General features: G+C 44.7%; 1 protein-coding gene across 2 annotated transcripts in view; it reads right to left on the reverse strand.

Annotated features, from left to right (window-relative positions):
* Positions 1 to 24,722, reverse strand: part of DPYS (dihydropyrimidinase) — a 149,316-nt gene that overhangs the window by 44,164 nt on the left and 80,430 nt on the right. For both annotated transcript variants that reach the window (XM_082257922.1, XM_082257921.1), the window contains exons 6-7: positions 21,230 to 21,371; positions 5,719 to 5,861 (exon numbers count right to left, since the gene is read on the reverse strand). In XM_082257922.1, the coding sequence (XP_082114048.1) occupies positions 5,719 to 5,861; positions 21,230 to 21,371 (285 nt within the window). The remainder of the gene's footprint in view (positions 1 to 5,718; positions 5,862 to 21,229; positions 21,372 to 24,722) is intronic.

A 24,722-nucleotide genomic window follows, 5' to 3' on the forward strand; every position in this document is an offset into this window, starting at 1 on the left:
AATCAGCAGGATCACGGTAAAAGGAGGGCAGAGTGCGGGCCACTCTCTTCATACTGCCCAGTGAGTGTCCCCAGAACAGGGGATCAGGGTCCCTGGGTGTGACATGGAGGATCCCTGGTGTGAAAGAGAATAGGTGTGACATGGGGAATCTGAGTCACCAGGTGTGACATGGGGGAGAGGGGTCACAAGTGTAACAGGGGTTCGGGGTCACCAGGTGTGCCATGAGGAATTGGGATCCCTGAGTGTGCCATGGGGGATTGAGGTCCCCAGGTGTGACATGGAGAAACATCAGGGTCCCCAGGTGTGACATGGAAAAACAGCAGGGTCTCCGGGTATGACATGGAGGAACATCAGGGACCCCTGATGTGACATAGAGGAACTTTGGAGTCACTGGGTATGACAGCATGACATGGAGGAACACAGGGGTCCCTGGGTATGACATGGAGGAACATTAGGGTCAGTGGGTATGACAGCAGTATATGGAGGAATATTGGGGTCCCAGGATGTGACATGGAAAAACATCAGGGTCCCTGTCCCTGGATGTGACATAGGGGGACATCAGGGTCCCCAGGTGTGACATGGAGGAATATGGGGGTCAATGGGTATGACAGCATTACATGGAAGAACCATCAGATAAGGGTCACTGGATATGACATAGAGCAGTTTTTAACCCCTTCCCTTTTTATTTTTATTTTTTTGGGGGGGGGGGGGGGGGGCACAAGTAGCTAATCTTGCCTAGGGCATAAAACAGTCTAGCACCGGCCCTGGTCCCAATACCCCCCCCCCCCCCCTCTATGCACTCTGGATAAAGGAGCACAGGGGGCACCTTTGGTCAGCGGCATTGTCAATCTAGAGGTACTATAGGGAAGTGTTAGATATCTTAGTAGATGTTAATACACTAACAATCTGAAGCCAAAATACAGCTAACACTTTATAAGCAGTTACAGCAAACAGTTTTGTTCCTTTTGCGATAAAGGTTTTACAGAAATAAATACAAGTTGATCATTGTAAGCACCCCTGTCAGTGGTGTATGGTTTGTCTATTCTTAGTAACTGACACATCTGCAGGAGAGCTTGTGCTTTTGAAAAACAATAGACTTACTGGCAGGATTACCAGGTTAAAATAGAAAAAAGAAAACCTAAAAAAGAAAACAAATGCAGCCACTACACCTAACAATTGGTAAGCTTCAATATAATAAATGTTTGCGTTTGGGTTTAATATAACTTTAAGGGCCCATTTATACCAGCAGCTGCATTAGAATGCAGTCACTGTTGTGCAGTGTGAAGGCCACAGTTTCGATGTGTTGTAAATGGGGCACTGCACTGTCTACTATTTCATCCAATTCCATTGGCTTCAGAGCTCTCCAATGTGGAAGACTGTGCACTGTATGACACTTTTGTTTAGTGCACACCACTGCAGCACAGTGATATGAACTGGCATGATAGGGAACAAGGCTTTTGTCTTGTCTTGTGCAGAAGTCTGCATACCAACACCCTGGTGTGAATGGGCCCTTACACTTATAGATTTGTTATGTTCAGCCTGCAATCAACAAAAAAAAAATAACAGATTACTCTATCCACACTCTACAGCATGGATGGACCAATCTGCAGTGCTGGCTATTGTATCCTGACAGCTAGCACTTGTGGCTGTCAGAATACCAAAACAGTGATTGCATCTGGTTGGATACAATCACTGTTGGGTTGATAATTTCCAACCCGGCTCCTTTGATTTTTTTCAGGAGGCAGGAGGGTGCCCAACATAGGCGTGCGCACAGGGTGTGCCAGGTGTGCCTGGACACATCCTAATCACCCCATGCACATTAGCATTATAGCTTTGTGTGTCAGCAAGAAGAAGGGATCTCGCTCTTACAGGCTCTGCCATAATAGAAGTATTTACAAGCTTCTCTTTCACTGTGCTGGCTGGGAGATCAATGTGATGGGGTCATATATACAGTGCCTTGCGAAAGTATTCGGCCCCCTTGAACTTTGCGACCTTTTGCCCCATTTCAGGCTTCAAACATGAAGATATAATACTGTAATTTTTTGTGAAGAATCAACAACAAGTGGGACACAATCATGAAGTGGAACGAAATTTATTGGATATTTTTAACTTTGTTAACAAATAAAAAACTGAAAAATCGGGCGTGCAAAATTATTCAGCCCCTTTACTTTCAGTGCAGCAAACTCTCTCCAGAAGTTCAGTGAGGATCTCTGAATGATCCAATGTTGACCTAAATGACTAATGATGATAAATAGAATCCACCTGTGTGTAATCAAGTCTCTGTATAAATGCACCTGCACTGTGATAGTCTCAGAGGTCCGTTTAAAGCACAGAGAGCATCATGAAGAACAAGGAACACACCAGACAGGTCCGAGATACTGTTGTGGAGAAGTTTAAAGCCGGATTTGGATACAAAAAGATTTCCCAAGCTTTAAACATCCCATGGAGCACTGTGCAAGCGATAATATTGAAATGGAAGGAGTACCAGACCACTGCAAATCTACGAAGACCTGGCCGTCCCTCTAAACTTTCAGCTCATACAAGGAGAAGACTGATCAGAGATGCAGCCAAGAGGCCCATGATCACTCTGGATGAACTGCAGAGATATACAGCTGAGGTGGGAGACTCTGTCCATAGGACAACAGTCAGTCGTATACTGCACAAATCTGGCCTTTATGGAAGAGTGGCAAGAAGAAAACCATTTCTTAAAGATATCCATAAAAAGTGTTGTTTAAAGTTTGCCACAAGCCACCTGGGAGACACACGAAACATGTGGAAGAAGGTGCTCTGGTCAGATGAAACCAAAATCAAACTTTTTGGCAACAATGCAAAACGTTATGTTTGGCGTAAAAGCAACACAGCTCATCACCCTGAACACACCATCCCCACTGTCAAACATGGTGGTGGCAGCATCATGGTTTCGGCCTGTTTTTCTTCAGCAGGGACAGGGAAGATGGTTAAAATTGATGGGAAGATGGATGGAGCCAAATACAGGACCGTTCTGGAAGAAAACCTGATGGAGTCTGCAAAAGACCTGAGACTGGGACGGAGATTTGTCTTCCAACAAGACAATCCAAAACATAAAGCAAAATCTACAATGGAATGGTTCACAAATAAACATATCCAGGTATTAGAATGGCCAAGTCAAAGTCCAGACCTGAATCCAATCGAGAATCTGTGGAAAGAACTGAAAACTGCTGTTCACAAACGCTCTCCATCCAACCTCACTAAGCTTGAGCTGTTTTGCAAGGAGGAATGGGCAAAAATGTCAGTCTCTTGATGTGCAAAACTGAGACATACCCCAAGCGACTTACAGCTGTAATCGCAGCAAAAGGTGGCGCTACAAAGTATTAACTTAAGGGGGCTGAATAATTTTGCACGCCCAATTTTTCAGTTTTTTATTTGTTAAAAAAGTTTGAAATATCCAATAAATTTTGTTCCACTTCATGATTGTGTCCCACTTGTTGTTGATTCTTCACAAAAAATTACAGTTTTATATCTTCATGTTTGAAGCCTGAAATGTGGCAAAAGGTCGAAAAGTTCAAGGGGGCCAAATACTTTCGCAAGGCACTGTATGTAGAACAAACACAAGCGTATTTGAGCTTTAGGGGTGCACACCCTAATGCAATAGGCTGCGCACACCTATGGTGCCCAATAATATCAGCTGGTTGATCAAGACCTGGATGAAATTGCACAGTGTATGGCCAGCTTTAGTGATATTTTGGCTGAGTATAAAACTGCAAGATTTGAATTTTGTCTATACTGACTGCAAAATGTTAAATGAGGAGTATAATTTTCTGAGCTCTTATCTATACCTGAATGTCAGAGAAGTTAGAGAAGATAGATATATTCATCACAATTTCTGAAAGCATGTAAACCTTGGTTGAGGCAGAACATAAGTATATAATTCTAATTGGTTTATATAGTTCCATATGTGGCTTGTAAATTGCAGACATCAATGAATGTAAAAACAGAGAACACAAAAGCCACATACCATTTTACCTTTTTAACCCAACTTGCCCACACCAAGTAAAAAAAGTAGTCAAGAATACAATAGATTAACACATAGCTCCTCATTTGCTAGTTTGAAGCCATTTTGTAGAAAGACATAGAGTAATGAGTTATCACATTGATGACCCCCACGGTGAGCCCTTTCCTCTCCTGCAAACCCTCCTAAATTGTTCTCCCTCTACTCATCTGCATACAATACAGACACTCCCATATAAAGCCTGATTTCTTGTGCATCTATATGATCCTGATCATGTGCATATATAATCTGAAGACAAATTTCAGATAGCTACACCTTCTACACTGAAAAAATAATTTTACAGCTTTTAATAGAATTAGTAATTTTTGGGTTCCTTCTTGAAAAATGTCTGAGTACCAGTGACCAAAAACTGTATGTCAGCTGTATACCAATGGCATGCATGTGGACATACATGTGGAGGCCTGCATGGGATCATTGCTGGATAGATTTTCAGCTTGTATCTCTCTTATCTTTGATCCGGAAATCTGATACCAAGCTTTCATCTGGCCTGCCTCTGGATTACCCCTTGTCTGTTTATGTCTGCTGCCTACCTTGTTACCGAACTCGGCCTGAACTCTTTTTTTTTCCAAATATAAGGTTATTGAATACAGCCAGATACAGGCAATGCAAAAGACATCAGTAGGGATATGGCATCATCACATCAAAGAACAACAACAACTGAAATAACAGAGCATCCCATCCGATCGGCCTGGACTCTTGACCAATATTGTGCCTATTGATTCTGTACCTCGGTGCCTCCATGTTGCCAACCTCTGCTTTTCTCTGACCTTGATCCTTTTCTCTGACCTTGATCCCATGCAGGCCTCCACAAGTATGTCCACAGGCATGCCATTGATATACAGCTGACATACAGTTTTTGGTCACTGGTACTTAGACATTTTTCAAGAAGAAACCCAAAAATTACTAATTCTATTTATGTCTGCCGCCTACCTGGTTACCGAACTCGGCCTGGACCCTTGACCAAGATTGTACCTACTGATTCTGTACCTCGGTGCCTCCATGTTGCCAACCTCTGCTTTTCTCTGACCTTGATCCTGCTTGTGATTTGCTGCCTGACTTCCACCTAACTCAGCTTGTGACTTGGCTTTGCTCTCTACTGGTCTGGGTGAAGTCAGGGTGCCCTCATCACTGCGATTCTGCTTACTTGACACCAGCAAAGTTCAAGTCTAGACTCCCAAGAATTCCGTGTCTCAATTTCCAGGGGTGCTTTGAAGGGAAGTGTACAAGAGGCTACCCTCATCATCTCAAGCTTTTCATACAGGCATGTGACATTATTTCATAGTAATAGCATTTCTGTGTCTTTTAAATAGGACTGCAAATCAGGATGGTCACAAAACTGTCAGGACGGATGTGACATATGGAGCAGAGTGAAGGTCCATCTTCATAGAGTTTACATTGTATCATTTAATTTTTGCATTGATGTTCACATTTATGTTTTTTTGTACTTTTATGTCTGTAAGGTGTCTTTGTATTTCCCAGAAATATAGAATACATAATGATATTTAGCCTGGATAATCCTGCACATCTGTGGCACAATTGATGATCACGTGGAAGTTGGATCTTTCAAGAATCAAGAACCATCTCATGACTATAACTATAATTGCAATGCTGTAGTACATATGTGTTTTTATACATGTTCTAAAATCCAAAAGTAAAACTGAATATCATACCTTGTGGCCTTTGGATCCCAGATAACAATATCTGCATCAGAGCCTACGGCAATCTTCCCCTTTCTTGGGTACATATTAAAGATTCTTGCAGCATTGGAGCTTGTGACAGCAACAAACCTATTCTCATCCATAATACCAGAGTGCTGGAAAACAGTAAAAAAATAAAAATAATGCTGATGGGCTGTAAGAAAACTAGTTAAAGCAGAGTTCCGGCCACAAAAAAAAAAAATTTCAATGAAAATACCCCCGGGACAGTCAGGGCTAGTACATTCCACAATGGATAGCCTCTGTACTGTCCCGGTTCGCGCTTACCTTTTAGAAGAAATACTTACCTTGAAAATTTCTTCTCCAGCGCTGCCATCTCGGATGTGGGCAGCTGAAGCCAGCGCGTCCTCTTCTGCGTCCTCTTCCGTGTCCTCTTCTCCCAGAATGCGCCTGCACCGGCCCCGCTCGTCACTTCTGGTGCGCGCGCGTCATCCCATGCCCAGAAGCTGTTTAGCAGGGAATGAGGCGCCGCACTGGAACTGACGAGCGGGGCCGGTGCAGGCGCATTGATTCCTGGGAGCGATGACGTTCAGCTCCCAGCAATCAATGCAAAGAGGAAGTGACAATGCGGGCCGCGGCCGCAGAGGGAAGAGGTGGAAGAAAGGTGAGTATATTTTTCTGCAATAACAAGGTAAGTAAAAAAAAATCGTAATTATCCATTTCTTTTTCAGGTGACTAGAAGCAAGCGGATGGCCCAAAATCTATCGATTTTGTGGCCGGAACTCGGCTTTAAAGGTTTTTTTCTGCACCAAAATTAAAGTGTACCTGTAGTGATCATAAAGCTGGCAAACCACACCTTAGATGCAGTAATTATTTTGATCCCCTGAAGATTTTGTAAGTTTGCCCACTTACAAAAAAAATTAAGGGTCTATAATTGTTATTATAGGTGTATTTTAAATGATAGAGACAGAATATCAACCAAAAATCTAGAAAAAAAAATGCATGATACAAATGTTATAGATTGAGTTGCAGTTCAGTGAGTAAAATAAGTATTTGATCCCCTACCAACCAACAATAACTCTGTCTCACATAGACTGTCTACAGTATGTGCTCATGTGGTACACAAATTAGTCCTGTCAAATTAAGAAGGTGCTCCTAAAAACAACTTGTTATGTGTATAAAAGACATCTTTCCACATAATCTCTTTCTTCCATTCAAACCCCACCATCATTTTTTTTTTTTTTAAAGCCCGTAGCGTGTGAATCACACTCAAAAAGGCTTAGCACCCGGTGCATAAAAAGTGCACACACGCAAACGTGAACACACAAAAACTGCACAGGGTGTGCGAAATGGTCTGGCCTCCGAAGAGGTTGGACCTATACCTTGATCCCCCGGGGCGCAAGACTCCTGACAGGGACTGAGGTACTTCCTATGGTTTGCCTGGCCGAGACCTGGCAAACCCCGTTCTCCAGGGGGACTGCCGAAACAGCCCACCCCAAGTACTGGGTGGGGCTCCCCCGAAGGGAGACCCCATGGGAGAGGGCGAACTAAGCCAGAAGGCCATGTCCACCCCCTCCCAAGACTTTCAAGGTAGGCCCAGAGACCCACACCGTACTCATCGTGCAGGAAGAAAAGAGTGAAAGTGAAGTGACACACTACAAAGAAAAATACACACAAACAAAAAGGTGGGGAAGGGGAAGTGGAGAGGTGAATTAGTGCCTAAGTGAAAATACAAAGGCAGGCCTTCCGGCCGGAATAAAAATTCCTCTGGTTGAAGCCAAAAGGCCTTGCCCAAGAGGCAGGTGCTGAAAAAGTGTGTAGGTGCAGTGACCATGGTGCCGAAAAACTCAAGGAGAGCTGCCCCTCACCAGTGAGAATTAAGGCACCCCTGGGCTGCCACCCCAGGGGCACATACACTACGGGCTCTTTCTATCCCGGCCCAAAGGCCAGACCGAGTGTAGCCCTATCCCACCAGGAGGCATCAGAACTTTAGACAGCTTAGGGTGAACCTACCTTCAACTGGGGACAAGCCTTTTGCAAGGCCAGATTCAACCCAGGAGGAAAGGCTCTCCCACCGCCATCCGCCGTTCCTTACCAATCACATCCAGGAGCAGTACTAACTGGCCACAGATCCAGTTTTCTCGCTCCCTTCAAACTGGTAGGGGCGGACCCATTCAAATCAGAAGGCAATGGACCCATCCGGCTTTCTCTGATGTGGCTTACTTCCCAGTCCCCCGGTAGTTCCGGAGCGCCCTGGTTCATTTCGGCCCCCACCGATACTAACCATCAGGTTCCATACCAACTGATAAGAACAGATAGTACACTTGATCTTAGCCAAAAGGCCGAGAAGCGATCCCCACCATCATGGGCAAGACCAAAAAGCTGTCAAAGGATGTCAGGGACAAGATTATAGACCTACACAAGGCTGGAATGGGCTACAAGATTATCAGCAAGAAGCTTGGTGAGAAGGAGACAACTGTTGGAGTGATTATTTGCAAATGAAAGAAGTACAAAATAACCATCAATCTCCCAGTTCTGGAGCTCCATGTAAGATTTCACCTCATAGGGTAAGGGTGATCTTGAGAAAAGTGAGGGATCAGCCCAGAACTACACGGGAGGGGCTTGTGAATGATCTCAAAGAAGTTGGGACCACAGTCACCAAACAAACATTGGTAACACAATACGCCAGGGGCGTAACTACAGGGGTTGCAGGGGTTGCAATCGCAACCGGGCCCCATGCTCAAGGGGGCCCATGTGGCTCCCCTGTACACCTGAATAGGAGGGGCGGTGGGGGCAGCATGTAGAGAAATCACTGTCCTCCTTTTTTCCTTCTGTAGCTGCAGGAGGAAAATGGAGGAGATTAGTTCCTCTGTACGCTGCCCCCGCCGCCCCTCCTATCCAGTATACTTGTGTTCTGCTGTCTCTGGGCCCCTGTGTGCTCCCCTGGTCCCCCCCCCCCTTCTGTGCTGCCCCCCACCCTTCAGAATGCTCCCTTCCCTCTCCTGCCAGCTGCTGCAGGGGATGTGTCACAATAAAGAACCAGGAAGGGGGCGGTAAATATGTAATTTACCAGCTCCTTCCTTTTCTGAATGGACAGAGTCATAGTCAGTGACATTGTAAAAAAATTAAATAAAATGATAAAAATAATACAATTAAAATACCAAAAAAAAAAAAACTACCGACACCAGTGGGTGAACTTCCAGGATCGCAAAGGTCACACTTGTGACAGGGCCCTGGCATTCCACCACCGTGGGGAGGCCCCAAGATGGCAGGAAGGGGGCCCACTGCAGAACTTGTGAAAGGGTCCCTCTGTGGGACCATAATAAAGGGCCCCGCAACTAGAGTAAAGGGCGCCAGGGGTCCAGGGGGCCCTTCATGGTTTCTTGCACCGGGGCCCTGAAGGTTCTAGTTACGCCTCTGCAATACATGGATTGAAATCCTGCAGCGCCCAAAAAGTCTCCCTCCTCAAGAAGGCACTTGTACAGCAGGTCTGATGCTAATGAACATCTAAATATTTCCAAGAAGGATTGGGAGAAAGTGCTGTAGTCAGATGAGACCAAAATTTAGCTCTTTGGCATTAACACGACCCTAATAACACCATCCCTAGAGTCAAGCACGGAGGTGGTAACATGGTGCTTTGGGGCTGTTTCTCTGCTAAAAGGTGCAGGCCAACTTTGCAGATTTAAGGGGCCAATGGAGGGGGCCATGTATTGTAGATTCTTGGATGTGAACCTCCTTTCCTCAGCCAGAACATTGAAGATAAGTTGTGGATGGGTCTTCCAGCATGACAATGACCCAAAACATACCACCAAGACAACAAAGGAGTGGCTCAAGAAGAAGCACATTAAGGTCATGTAGTGGCCTAGTCAGTCTCCAGACCTTAATCCTAGAGCAGGGAGCAGAAACTTTGAGATGCCAAGCGTCAGCCAAGAAACCTTAAGGATTAAGAGAAGATCTGTAAAGAAGACCAAAATCCCTCCTGAGTAGTGATGGGCCGACCACCCCCAAATCCAGTTTGCACCAGAACATTGCGAACAGGGGAAAAGTTAATTTGAACTCTATTAAAGTCTATGGGACACAAACATGAAGAACCAAAGGTCTCATTTTAAAGGCTGATAAGCAAGTTATTGCCATAAAAAGTGTATAGGGACCTGGGTACTGCCCTGGGGGACATGTATCAATGCAAAAAAATGTTTTTAAAACAATTGTTTTTACAGGACCAGTGATTTTAATAAGGTCTAAAGTGAAACCATAAACATGAAAAATTCCTTTAAATATCGTGACCAGGGGGGTCCCCTTTGTCTGCCTGTAAAGTGGCTTATAGATCTTGCTGCAGCAATATTGACATTTATAAAGGAAAAAAATGTAATTTAAACTTGCTCGCAGCTGTAATGTATTGCCGGCTCCCTGCAATACAGGTAAAAAAAAATTTAAAAAACAGCGTAGGTTCCCCATCCCTCCCTGCAGTCCATACCAGGCCATTATCCAAGCACACAGCCTGGCAGGTTAGGAAAAAGGAGGGGACGAGCAAGTGCCCCCCTCCCGAAACATACCAGGTCACATGCCCTCAACATGGGGGGTAGGTGCTTTGGGGCAGGGGGCCCCACCCATTCCCTATATAAGAACTGTAAAAACACGAATAGGCAGTCTTTCGGGTCGGCGGGTGCAGCGGGCAGTGTGATTGACGATGGACCTACATCGGGGGACATAACATGTGTGACATAAACATGTGTGTGTTTATTTTTTTGTACACTTTTTTGGTGAATGGGTAGGGGTATGATGTACCTGATACCCATTCACAATGGGGGGGGGATCTGGAAGCCTTCTTGTTAAATTGGGCCTTCAGATTCTAATAAGCCTCCCACCCGCAGACCCCCACAACCACAGCCCAGGGATGTCAGGGCACCCCAAAGCTCCCCCCCAAGTTGAGGGCAAGCGGCCTGGTATGGTTCAGGAGGGGGTGCTCGCTTATCCCCTCTTTTCCTGGCCTGCCAGGCTGCATGCTTCGTTAAGGGTCTGGTATGGATTTTGTGGGGGACCCCACGCTGTTTTTTGTTTTTTAATTTTGGCGTTGAGTTCCCCTTCAAATCTATACCAGACCCGAACGGCCTGGTATAGATTTTGGGGGGGGGGGGGGGCCACACGCCATTTTAATTTCCTAATTCTGTCTTGGGGTTCCCTTTAAAAGCTATACAAAACCCAAAGGGCCCCCAGAGCTCTTTTTACCCAAATTGTTTTTTTAAGTTACATTTTCTTTTTACAATTATTTTTTTTAATTTTAGCTCTCAGCAGGGAAACCTTAACAACCTATTGACTGTGCGCTTGGTGGGTGAACATCCCGCTAAGTGCCGAGAAAGTTCAGGTGTTAGGCGAGTACCTAAGTGGGCAACGTTTAGGCCAAACGTATGCTCGGCCCAAACCGTTAACCCATCCCTAGTGGTGCCTGAATACTGTAACCCCTCACAGTTACTCTTGCTGGGTGCAGGAACAGGCCCTGCTGTTAAAAATTATAAACAAAAATTAAAATTACATGCACTTGTCATACAGGTGCAGAGAAATTGGGCCTTGGATGTTGGTTGCTTAAACCTGACAGCCCTGGGTGCTGCTGAGGACTAAAGGGCTGTTTAAAGTCATCGGTCAGCCGACCGCCTTCTCCACCGCTCCTCCTTTGGCTGAACAATGCCTCAGAAACACGTCCAGAGAATGTTAACCTGCCAGTGTCTGGAAAGGTGTTACACAATTTTTTTTTCAAGGCCTACTAAAGATATTTCATCTTCTGCTCCCTCTGCGAAGGCAGGGTGAGCTCTGCAACTTTACCCTTGTAACGTGGATCAAGAAGGGTTGCTAACTAGCAAGTATCCCTCTCCTTGATAGCACAAATCCTCGTCCTTTCACAGGTTTGCAGAATCAGGGAGCCCATGCAACGTAAGTTTGAGGAGGCATGAGCTTCTGAGTCCTCTGGGTTACTAAGGATGACATTGTCAGGAGCAACCTCTCCCCAACCAGGTACAACTCCTGGGGTTTCTGGGGAATGAAAACCATCCCTTGAAGACTGCTGTATGCTATCCTCTATATCCATGCTTCCACAATCCTCCTCCTCCTCTTCCTCCTGTGTGTTTTGTGTCCCTGCAGGCATGATATCTGCATAAAGGGGGCCTTGTGAGGAAAATAAGTCCTCAGTTTCCTCCCAGTGTTCTGCCTCAAGTGCCCTGTCCATGATTCCACGAAGCATGTGCTCCAGCAGATAGAGTAGAGGGATAGTGTCACTGATGCATGCATCGTTGCAGCACGCCATCCCTGTGGCCTCCTCAAATGGTGACAGCACAGTGCATGCATCCTTTTTCACCAGCACTGGCATTGTATGACCGCCAGAAATGGCCACAGATCTGCAGGGGGTCAAATAATTATTTTCCCCACTATATCTACAGTTTTCCTTCAAGAGCCTTAAATATACGCCTCCCAACTTACTGAGATGGGGACACCTACTATCAAAAGTATTTAGGCATAGAACACACCCCCTGACATGTTCCCTTATAGGAAAATTTTACAAAAAAATGATTAGTTAAATCTACAAGTCATTTTTTTTACCACTACTATTTCTTTTGAAATTGACAAATGCATCAAACTAGAAACTGGATGAAAGGTTTAGCTTTGTAAAACACTTTTTGATAGATAGGTAGTGCATTGCAGGGTATAGCACATGTTCCTGGAAAAGTCTCTAGGATACTGGGTGCTGCAGCAACCACCAGCTAGAGACTGGATCTTACATGACACAGCTATTATATTTGCCAGCACACCATGGATTTCCATGTTGAATCCAAACAGCTTTATTGAAGTATGATTACATCACAAACAAGAGGGTGCAACATGTCGGGGTCCTGCCTGATGCAGGGTACCGGACCAGTGGGAGGGGGTGATGTGAAAGGGAGCATAGTACACTGGTTTAGGGGGGGGGGGGGGGGTTCTGACACTATAGTGGGGGGGGTGTAATGTGAAGGGGGGCAGATGACACAATTTTGGGGGGATACTGACATTAGGCTATTTTCCTAGGTTCCTGTTTCCTGCTGCAGGCTGAGGTCACTTCCTGTTTCTCTCTCCATGCTGCTGGAAGAATCAGGAGGACGGTTTGTCTGAGGTGGTACAGAACTTGGGGTCTCTGCGGGTGGATGGCGGCGCGTGCACAACGCGAGGCCCAGCGTCTCTCCAGTTTTTGCGATTTAGTAGCAGTCTCTCCATCAACAGCAAGTTTATTCACGCAGAACAGGCTTGCACACATCTTATACAGCCGACAAGCATTACTAGATATCAGCAATATTCACAGATACGGACTTTCAATGGACTTTGATCTCCTTCGGGAAATCGCCCGAACACCGCGGACCGCTGATCTAGCTTGGCTGACAGCGAGATTACAGCGCCGGCGGCGAGACCGAAAACAAAGGAGGGGGAAGCGAGGCGGCATCAGGGCTAAGCTAAAGCTAAACCCGCATCAACCATCGATTCCTAGCGTCTTCCTTGCCAATGTACGGTCTCTTGTTAATAAAATGGATGAGTTGCTGCTCCGGATATCATCACACAAACGGATTAAGGACTGTAATGTCATGATTTTTACTGAAACATGGCTCAACAACAACATTCCCAGCAGCGCCATTGAGCTCAGGGGTCGCAGTGTTTATCGGGCGGACAGGACGGCAGAGGACTCTGGTAAGTGCAGAGGTGGAGGTCTGTGCGTTTATATTAACAACTCATGGTGCACGGACTCTACTGTTACTGAGAGTCATTGCTCTGTCCATTTAGAGTATTTGATGATTAAGTGCAGACCCTTTTACTTACCGAGAGAATTCTCAGCCATTGTTGTGACTGCAGTGTACATTCCACCGGATGATAATTCTAAACTAGCTATGGAGGAACTGCATGCAGCTATCAGCAAACAGCAGTCTGCACATCCCGAAGGAGCTATCATTGTTGCTGGAGATTTCAACCACTCCAACCTGAAATCTGTTCTACCAAAATTTCACCGCAATGTCTCCTGCTCTACCAGAGGGGACAAAACACTGGACCAGGTGTACACAAACATACCTGGGGCATACACAGCCATTACCCTCCCCCACTTGGGTAAGTGTGATCATCTCTCTTTGTTCATGCTACCCAAATACACACCATTGATCAAACGTGTGAAACCAGCTCTGCGGACAGTAAAGGTATGGCCAGAGGGGGCCATTTCTTCTCTACAACAACAGTTTCAGGATACTGACTGGAACATGTTTGCCTCACAGGCCACACTGGACTCTCACACAGACATGGACACTTACACATCATCTGTTTTGGACCATATTAGCATGTGTATTGACAATGTCACTACCGTCAAACACGTGAAATGGTTTCGCAACCAGAAGCCATGGATGAACTCTGAAGTCCGTCTCCTGTTGAAAGCAAGAAATGCTGCCTTTAAATCTGGCAGTGCAGAGGACTATAACAGAGCCAGGTCCAACCTGAAAAGGGGCATCAGGAGAGCAAAGCTCACATTCAAACTACACATAGAAGAGCACTTCCACAACTCTGACCCCAGACGCATGTGGAAAGGCATCCAGTCAATCACAGACTACAAACCTACAGCTCAACCAATCAGCAGTGCCTTCCAACCGAACGAACTTAATCACTTTTTTGCTCGTTTTGACCAATGCACAGGACATTTTACACCAACCACGGACTCTGCTACTGTTTACAGCTCACTTTCACTCTCAAAAACGGACGTCTATTCAGTGTTTAGCAGAGTGGATGCACGTAAGGCAGCTGGCCCGGATGGCATACCGGGACGTGTTCTCAGAGCATGCGCTGGACAACTGGCACAGGTTTTTACTGACATTTTCAACCTGTCACTGGCCCAAGCCACAGTACCAACATGCCTGAAGACCACTACTATCATACCAGTGCCCAAGCACTCAGCTGCTGAATACCTGAATGACTTTCGCCCAGTTGCACTCACCCCCATTGCTATGAAATGCTTTGAGAAGCTGGTCCTGAATCACCTGACTGCGGGTCTACCACCTACACTGGACCCACACCAGTATGCCTATCGCCCGAACAGGTCAACTGAGGATGCAGTTTCTACAGCTCTTCATTCTGCTCTCACCCACCTAGATAAGAGTAACACATACGTCAGAATGCTGTTCATTGACTTTAGCTCTGCATTCAATACAGTCCTCCCCACTGTATTGATCACTAAGCTCAGTGAACTGGGTATCTGCACCCCTATTTGCAGATGGATTCTGGACTTTCTCACCAACAGACCTCAATCTGTTAGGTTGGGAAACCAGGTATCCTCAACCCTCATTCTGAACACTGGCATACCACAGGGCTGTGTTCTGAGCCCACTGCTCTACTCCCTGTTCACCCACGATTGTGCTCCTCTGTATAAATCCAACATCTTTATCAAGTATGCAGATGACACCACCGTGGTCGGCCAGATCGAAAACAATGACGAATCGGCCTACAGGGAAGAGATTCGTAATCTGGCAGTATGGTGTGCCACCAATAATCTGACTCTCAACACCACAAAGACCAAAGAGCTTATTGTGGACTTCCAGAAATCCAACAGCGGGAGACATCTACCAGTCAACATCAATGGAACCGAGGTAGAGCGTGTCTCCAGCTTTAAGTTCCTGGGAGTTCACATCTCTGAGGATCTGTCCTGGCAGCAGAACACGTAAGCTCTGGTAAAAAAAGCACAACAACGCCTTTACTTCTTGAGATGTCTCAAGAAATCTCATCTGTCCCCGGGGATTTTAACGAGCTTCTACCGCTGCATCATTGAGAGCATCCTGACCTACTCCATCACTGTATGGTACGGAAGCTCCACTGTGTGTGAACGTAAAGCATTGCAAAGGGTGGTCAAAACCGCTCAACGCATCACTGGCACTCAACTACCTGCCATTGAGCACCTTCACCACAGTAGATGTCTGCGCAGAGCTCACAACATCATCAAGGACCCTTCGCATCCCAGTCATAAACTGTTTAACCTCCTTCCATCACGAAGGAGATACAGAAACTTGCGCACCAGAACCAGCAGGTTCAGGGACAGTTTTTTTCCATCCACCATCATACTACTGAACTCAACACTACACCGTTAATCCCTACAAAACAAACACAAACAAAAGACTGTGTATGCCCTCTGTACTATACGTGTACATACTACATAGTATATCTTTTCACTTCTCAGTACATCTGCACTATTTATATTTGTATGTATCTTTATCATTACGGTACATTCTGCCCAACATTTCACACTCATCTGTGTATGTAGTGTATGCGTATGTGTATGTATGTATGTGTATGTGTATGTGTATATGTGTATGTGTATATGTATATATATATATATATATATATGTATATGTATATGTATGTGTATGTATGTGTATGTATGTGTGTATGTATATTTTTTAATTTGTAAATATGCTAGATGGTTATCTGCACTCTTGTACGACTGCTACATTTTGCATTTCTGGTAGATGCTAAACGGCATTTCGTTGCTGTGTACCTGTACTATGCAATGACAATAAAGTTGTATCTATCTATCTATCTATCTATTACAGTGTAGGGGCTGTGATGTGAAGGGGGGCAGAGGACACTATGTTGGGGAGGGGTACAGGACACTTCAGTGGGGGTGATGTAAAGGGGAGCAGAGGATTATGCTTTGGGGGGGGACACTACAGTGAGGGGAATGGGCAGAGAACACTACTATGGTGGGCAGAGGACCTTACAATGGGGGTGGTTGATGGGAAGGGGCAGATGACACTGCATTGGGAGTACAGGACACTGCAGTTGGGGTGATGTCAAGAGGGCACAGGACACTGCCTTGGGGGGAGTTACAGAACACTACGTTCATGTCTTTTTATTGGAAGCTTAACCACTTAAGCCCCGGAAGATTTTACCCCCATTCCGACCAGGGGGTATTTTGCGATTCGGCACTGCGTGAATTTAACGCACAATTGCGCGGTCGTGCGACGCTGTACCTAAACGAATTTGACGTCCTTTTTTTCCCACAAACAGAGCTTTCTTTTGGTGGTATTTGATCACCTGTGCGATTTTTTGATCACGCGCTATAAACAAAAAAAGAGCGTCAATTTTGCAAAAATAGCAATATTTTTCACATTTTTTTATATGAAATTCCCCCAAAAAAAAATGTAAAAATCAAAATTTTTAAAAATTTTCGGCCAATTTATTTTATGCTACCTATGTTTGGTAAAAAAAATCGCAAAAAGCGTATTTTGATTGGTTTGCGCAAAAGTTATCGCGTTTACTAACAAAGGGAAAGATTTTTGTCATTTTTGTTGTTTTTTTTTTTAACGCGTAATGGCGGCGATCTGCGATTTTTTTTGCGGTACTGCGACATTGCGGCGGACAGATCGGACCCTTGACTGACATTTTTGACACTTTTGGGGTTACCAGTGACATTTCTACAGTAATCAGTGCTATACATATGCACTGTTACTGTAAAAATACACTGGTAGTGAAGGGGTTAACTTTATTTGGAAGGGAGGGGCTGTGTGTGTCCCTAGGGGCGTGGTTTCTACTGTGATTGGCTGTGGCTCTAGCTGTAAGGACACTGATCAATGGATCTACATACCAGATCCGTTTTATCAGTGTCTTTGCAGCGAGGAGAATGACAGGCAGTTTGTTTACACAAGCTGCCTGACATTCTCCCTCTCCCCCGCCGATCGCCGAGTGACCGGCGGACATCGGGTCCGCTGGTCACACGCGCGGGGGGGTCCGTGACCACGCGGGAGCGGGAGCGCGCCCCGGGGGGTGCGCGCTCGCTCCCTAGACCCTCACAAGCAAGCAACGTAGCCCTACGTTAGTTTGCCTGTGAGGGGCTGACCGCCGACGTAGATAGTCGTGCGGCGGTCGGCAAGTGGTTAATAGGTTTTTCTTTTTTGTTTTGTTTTTTTAGCAGTACCACCCTTAGGCCCATGAACAGTATCTTGTTAGCTAAAAGGGAAGGGAGTGACACCACTGGTTTAGTGGACAATTGGCAATTCTATTGACAGCATTCCTAGCCTAACATAGGCCTTACATTACTGGCCTCCTATACTGCTTTTCTGTTCTCTAATTTCACTTGACTACTAATTTATCCATACATTCACACTCCTTCCAGCCTCAATGAGGATTCCAGATGGACAACTTTTTCATGTCTATTCCCACACCCTTCTCTTGTCTCTAAGTGCACTCCGCTCTCTGAAATGGTCCAGTGACACAGTGAGCACTGTTCTACAGTTTTGTAGCAAGCAGTACCGGAAGGCATCAACCCCAAAGAAAAAAACCAGAGGGGCGGGGGCTGCGACTGTCAGAGGACTCGGAGAAAAGAGTTTTACGGTAAGTTCTTAAAAAAAATCTATTTTCTCTTTTATGTTCTCTGACAGTCACAGCCCGTTCGGTATACCTTCACAAGTGGGACATCCCAAAGCAGTGCAGGTGTGAGGGATGGGAAGAAGCAACCTACAGAAAAGGCAACATGTCAACCAGGCCATAGAAAAAAACCGAAGCCAACAGGGCAACAGAAGCTCAAAAGCAGCTAACCCAGAACAAAAAAACACCCCAGAAAAGAGACGTAACAACACGTCTCTTCAAACAACCGCTGCACTCAAAACTTTGCGGCCAAAGGAAGCATTCGAGGATGCCATCACATCAAGTTTGTAAAATTTTGTGAAAGTGTGCACAGACAACCAGGTCGCACACCTGAGCCACAGAAGCCTGATGGCGAAACGCCCAAGAGGCACTGACAGCTCTAGTAGAATGTGCCCTCACAGGGAAAGGGGGAACCTGACCCTTGATTGAATTGGCTTGAACAATTGTCTGTCTAAACCATTTTGAAATGGTTGCCGCGGACGCAGTCGAACCCTTCCGAGGTCCTTCAGGAAGGACAAACAGGGAATCAGACTTCCTAAATGACTCCGTGGCAGAAAGGTAGACCCTGACCGCCCAGACCACATCCAAGGAATGTAAGGCAAATTCCTTGGGATGCTTGGGTTTCGCACAAAGCAAAGGTAAAACAATATCTTTGTTGAGGTGAAAAGCAGATACCACCTTGGGAAGAAAAGATTGATTGGGTCTCAAGACCACTTTATCCCTATGAACAACCAGATAAGGTGAGCGGCAAGACAGAGCCGCCAACTCAGACACTCTGCGAGAGGACATAGAAGAAATAATAATTTGAAATATATTTATTTATTTTTCACATCTAATACTTATAGTAATCAAGCTCTATGTAGAAGCAGTGACTTTCTTGAGGCTCATTCTGCAGCCATGCTGTAAAATTGACCTAAAGAGCAGCAGCATGACTCAGACAAGGGGACATAACCTTCTTTCTCTGTTGGCCGAGACAATTTGGGTTTGTCAGTTATTCTAAGCTAGCATTCTACAGTATTTACTGGCATTTTAAAGGAAATGTATTTTTTATTATCTTCTTTACTAGGTTTAGAAATAAACAAAAATAAAATATATTATTTTTCTTGCATATGTTTTATACTGTATTCATACTGATTTTAAAAAATGCACCCAACTGCATCTGGGGAAAGCAAACCTAGTTTGCTTATACCTCTTGTAGCCATGAACTGTGAAATTAAATGATCAGTACAAGTACATTTGCTGGGGCTCATTCTGCAGCCCTGCTGTAAAGAGGACCCAAAGAGCAAGAAAGATCAGATTACACAGATTGAAACATGACTTGGATCTAAGACAATTTTACACAGGTTTCCAAACAAGCATTTTTTTTTTTTAGACAGTCCAACATGCTTTGCAAACAGAGATTTATGGATGTGCCTAGTATTGAATGTATATTTGCTAAATTCAAAATTGACAAAAGTGGTATATAACATTTTATGAACTTATAAATAAAAATGCAAATAAAAAAACAATATATTTTCCCTTTTAGTGCTTATGTTAGCACCATATTACTGCCAAGGGTTAATCATCTGCCAGAAACGTGTGGTTTCCTGAGTGACTAAATACTATTTTTATAACTCTATATACTTGTCAATTGGAATATCTTTTCCAACAGCAATGACACATTGTAACAGGAGCATGAAACAGAAAAGAGGGATCGTACAAATGCCCATTATGTTCTCTGTCTATTCATTTGTTATATACCGCCTGGCTATTCTGTGTTTTGCTCTCCGACTATTTTTTAAGCACGTTTTCTAGCTGTTCACCTATTCTTCCAGCTTTAACATTTTGAACGTATCTGGAAAAAGTTTGCCAGTTTGGGATCCAGCTTCTCTGAATTTATACATGCTCTAGGTCAGTAACTAAGAGAAGCTGGAAGATCAGAACAAAATGTTGGTACTTGCAAGTCCTAAATCAAGCTAGCATTGACAGATTCCATATTTCCTATGATGGCATGGTCACTTTAAAGTAGTTTCTAGTATTTGGTAACATGTATTGTCCCCCTCACTTTATCATTTTTTTCTGGAAAGCAGCAGAGAAACAATGTGAGAATTTACTCCATCTTATGGTGAAATTTGGTATTGCACTACAACAATAAAACACTTGCAAACTCTAGGGCAGTGGTCCTCAACTCCAGTCCTCGGGGCCCACTAACAGGCCAGATTTTAAGTATTACCTTGGGGAGATGCAGACTAAAATACTGCAATCACTGAGCAGCGAATGAGATCACCTGTGATGTAGTTTAGTTATCTTGCATTCCCGGCCTGTTAGTGGGCCCTGAGGACCGGAGTTGAGGACCACTGCTCTAGGGCAGGGAGTCTCTAAACCTTCTAAACAAAGGGCCAGTTTACCACTCTTTAGACTTTAGGGGAGCCAGACTGCAGCCAATGAGAGTATTAAATGCCCCAGCATTAGTAGGGTAAACAATGCCTCAGGCTTGGGGGTCAATGACAGTAAGTAAATGACATGGCACCTATAGTAAGTAGGGAAAGGAATTGTGCCCCATCATTGGTGTCAGTGGGAGAAATTGTGCCCCATCTTTGGTTTCAGTGGGAGGAATCATGCCCCATTGTTGGTGTGAGTTGGAGGAATTATACCCCATTATGGTGTCATTGGGGAGGGCTTGTGCCCATCGTTCGTGTTAGTGGGAAGGACTCGTGTCCTATCGTTGGTGTTAGTGGAGAGGACTCGTGCCCCATCCTTGGTTTCAGTGGGAGGAATAGTGCCCCAACGGTAGTGTCAGTGAGAGGAATTATGTCCCGTTATCAAGATCAACGAGGGAAAATGTGCCCAATCATGGGTGTCAATGAGAGGAATTGTACCCCATCAATGGTGCCAGTGAGAGGAATGGTGCCTCATTGTTGGTGTTAGTGGAAAAAATAGTGCCTCATATTACTAGATAAAGGCAAGCAAAGCCTTACATTTGGCCCATGGGCTGCAGTTTGGACATTACTGCTCTAGGGAAGCACCATGTTTCTCTAGTTAAATTCCAAGGTTTCAAATTACTAAGCAGCAACAGGACAGGGGTCATGAAATATAGGACCTCAATTCTATGTAACCAGTACACTAATATAGGCTCATGGCTTACCACTCCTTTCTCCCAGACAACAGACATTCGGTCCTCCACACCGTTCACGCCATTTGGGATCTTGGTAAAATCATCTTTTCCAAGTGCTTTTTGGTTTGTGTTAAATGTACAGTTATCTGTTCCAGTAACACTCAGATCATCACTGAAAAACAATGGTAAACACATAGGTTAGAAAGATTAGTAGTGCATATATACTGTGTATACATTTTTTCCTACATCCAACATCAGCTATCTCATTTAATTACAGTACAATAAATAATAGTAAGCAGTGCCTTGTGGCAACCAATAAAAACCCAGAATTCATTATTTAGACCAATGAAAACCTGATTAATGATAGGTTGGTTTCAGATTATTGCATTCCGCTACTCTTTTACAGTAAGTTTTTGTAGAAGTCCACATACATCTTGCAAAACTTGCATACTGTACATAAACTTCTATATAATAAATCATGAAAGTCAAACTGTCAGGCTTTACTTTGTATAAAAGATTTGAAGCAGAGCTCCAGATAAGCCGAGATAGTATCTGAAATGGCCATATATAACACAATCTCATTATAGCGTTATGAAAAAACGCAATGATTTAATAAAGCAAACCTGTCAGTCATTGCCAAACGTTTAAAAGCTTTAGGCTATTTAATGTTAACAATGGATGGTCAGATGCAGTGCAGCTACGGTCCGACCAACCACCTTGTGAGATGCCCTCCAAACTTTCAAGGACATTGCTAATTTAGCAAGTGCATGTCAATAACAGGGGGAGACAATAGCTGGCAGGTAATACTTGACTTAGGAAATTAGTCCACACTACTGGAACTAAGCTCTACCAAGATATAACCATCCCTCTGTTCAGTGAGAATATCCTTATTGGCCACTGAGTCACTCTCATTGGAGGGGGGGGGGGGGGGGAGAATGGAGCATATAGTATTTGGAGAGAAGAGTGTAGGCTAGAAGTTATGGAAGGTGACCCCTTAGTAGCAAAATAAAACCAGGACCAGAGAGGGGCACAGAAGAGACTTATCTGCCGAAGAGCAGTGTTAGCAGAGACTTTATGGTGTATGCTTTTAGATATCTGATATCCTAGAATATCAGACATGTCTATGTCTCATTTATCCAGGTCATAGTAGTCTAGTAGTATCTAGTCACGTTTAACTGCAATTTTTTTTTAGAATACTTGTAGCACTACCCCTGTATGAGCTGCTAAATATATTACCAGGATCTTGTCTAGTTCCAATTTCTGCAGCCAGGCACACAGTATTTTCTTCCACAGCCAGGCGCACTCTTACTTCCACTTGTTACTCCAATAACCAGTCTAGGGATTTTTGTTTGTCTTTGTTGTTTTATTGGAGAACTTGCTTAGGGAAGGGATGTAGTGGGATACTCTGAAATTCAACTAGATACAACATGGACAGCTTCTTCAGCTGAACTGTGGTATAACCTGTCCTGTACACACTTGAGCAAGTTCTTTGTAGGAAAAATGGATGGTTGCTCTTCAGGGTACTAGCCAGTATCCCCTTTCTGCTAAACCCAGTAGCTGACTCTTCTAGCACAGTGGAGGGTAGCCAAAGAACCAGGCCCCAATATCCTTTAAAATTTGTACTCTAGACAGAATGACAGCCTCCTTCCATTCCTCCAGCAGCATCCCCCAGTGATCCCAGACAGATCTCCAAGAAATGGCTCCCCCTTTAGTCAGCTCTTCAGAACACTCTGGTCAGCATTTCAACTTCCAGGCCTCCCACCTGAGGCCACATGGCAGCAGGTGCTGAGGAGGGCAAAGCACCCTCTCCTCAGCTGGACTCTCCTCTTCAGGAAAATATACACTTCCTGTGTGCCCACTGAATATAAATACAATTCCCAGCATGCATAGGGGCACCTATGCCTCTAATTGGCTTGAATGGCATTCATATTCATGCTGCTGATCTGCATGGGTCACTCCTGTTCATCCAGAATCTTCCAAGGTTGCCTGGATACAGATGAGCAAATACAGAAGCAGCAGCACTGTGAAACACACAGGATCCCCATGCTGAACAATGTAACTTTCCTGTTAGGCAGGAAAGCTACTATGTTTTACCTAACAGTCTCCTGTTAAGCAGGAGACCCCACTACTACACTATATACATCCTAGCAACCTACTTAGGAGGGTGCTACATACTATGCCGTCACGTTCCTCCATGCTGAACGCCCTAAGCGTTCATTATTCAGTCAAATGTCCAAACAGTTAGCAAACTTCGCAACTTTCTGAGATGAGAAACAGGGACACCTATCACAAAAAATTATGTAGGCATAGGACACCCTCCGTTACATGGAGAAATAATACATAAAACATGATTAGAAATAAACCTACAAGTGATTTTTTTGCCACTGATAATTCTTTATATTGGCTTTTGGAATTTACAAATGCAACAATTTGGAAATTGGATGAAAGGTTTAGCACTGTAAAGCACTTTTTGATAGTGCCTTTCTTCTATAGGTATATACAGTATATCGGACCACAATGAGGGGCAAACCAGGAGGGACTTTTTTTTCCAAAAGAGAGATAGTCCCTAAAGAAATCAAGGACATTTAGCAGCTATGAGCAAGCGTTTGGTCCGGACTTCCGTTGGGACTGAATAATGAGCTCATCTCTTGTCCTAATCTTCTACTGCTGCTAGCTATTAGGGGTCGACCAATTATCGGCACCACCGATATATCAGGGGCCGACATGCACTTTCCCCGATATATCGGAATCAGCCTCTGAGGTTACCGATATTGCCGATATTTTGGGAAAGTGCTGTACCGGAGTGATGCCTGCAGCTAGAGGCATCACCCCAGTACTGGTGTCCATAGGCGATGGTCGGCTGTCTTGTAATGACAACCGACGCAGCTGAGAAGCCGCTCGGCTGTCATTACAAGGAGTGGGAGGGGACGCCCCCCCCCGCCACCTTCTGCGGTTTGCCTGGGTCTCCCATCCCACCGGGAGACCCGGGCACCCTACCTGCACGGCCGCCGAACAGAAGACCTGATCAAAGCCGCATTTGGCTCTGATCGGGTCTCCATGTAAAAAACCCCGGAAGCGATGTCATGACATCACTTCCGGGTACTCAGCGCCACACTCAAAAAACTGATAGCATTCAAAACAGCCAAACTTGGCGTTTTGAATGCTTTTCAGTGCCGAGGAGGGGTTTGGGGTCTTTTAGACCCCCTTATCCCTCCACAAGGAGTACCTGAAAAAAAAAAAACCTTTTTTTACATTATTATGAAACAAATGTATGCAGCGCTAGCATCAGTATTAGTATTTGGGTGAAAATATATAAACCATACAATTATATATACTCAAATATTCTAAACATAAAGTGCTCGAGTGCTGTGAATCATCAAATGTATCCAAGTGAACAATAAATATCAGGTGCATATAAAAGTCCTTGTATTGTGATCCAAATAAGGTGCTGAAGTGCCAAGATAAATATAAGGTGCTTTCAAAGTGATAAGGTGCCCCTCTCGGTTCCCTACTCACCAAATTG

This window comes from Pelophylax lessonae (assembly GCF_965119305.1).
Source record: "Pelophylax lessonae genome assembly, chromosome: 5".
Lineage (NCBI taxonomy): Eukaryota > Metazoa > Chordata > Amphibia > Anura > Ranidae > Pelophylax > Pelophylax lessonae.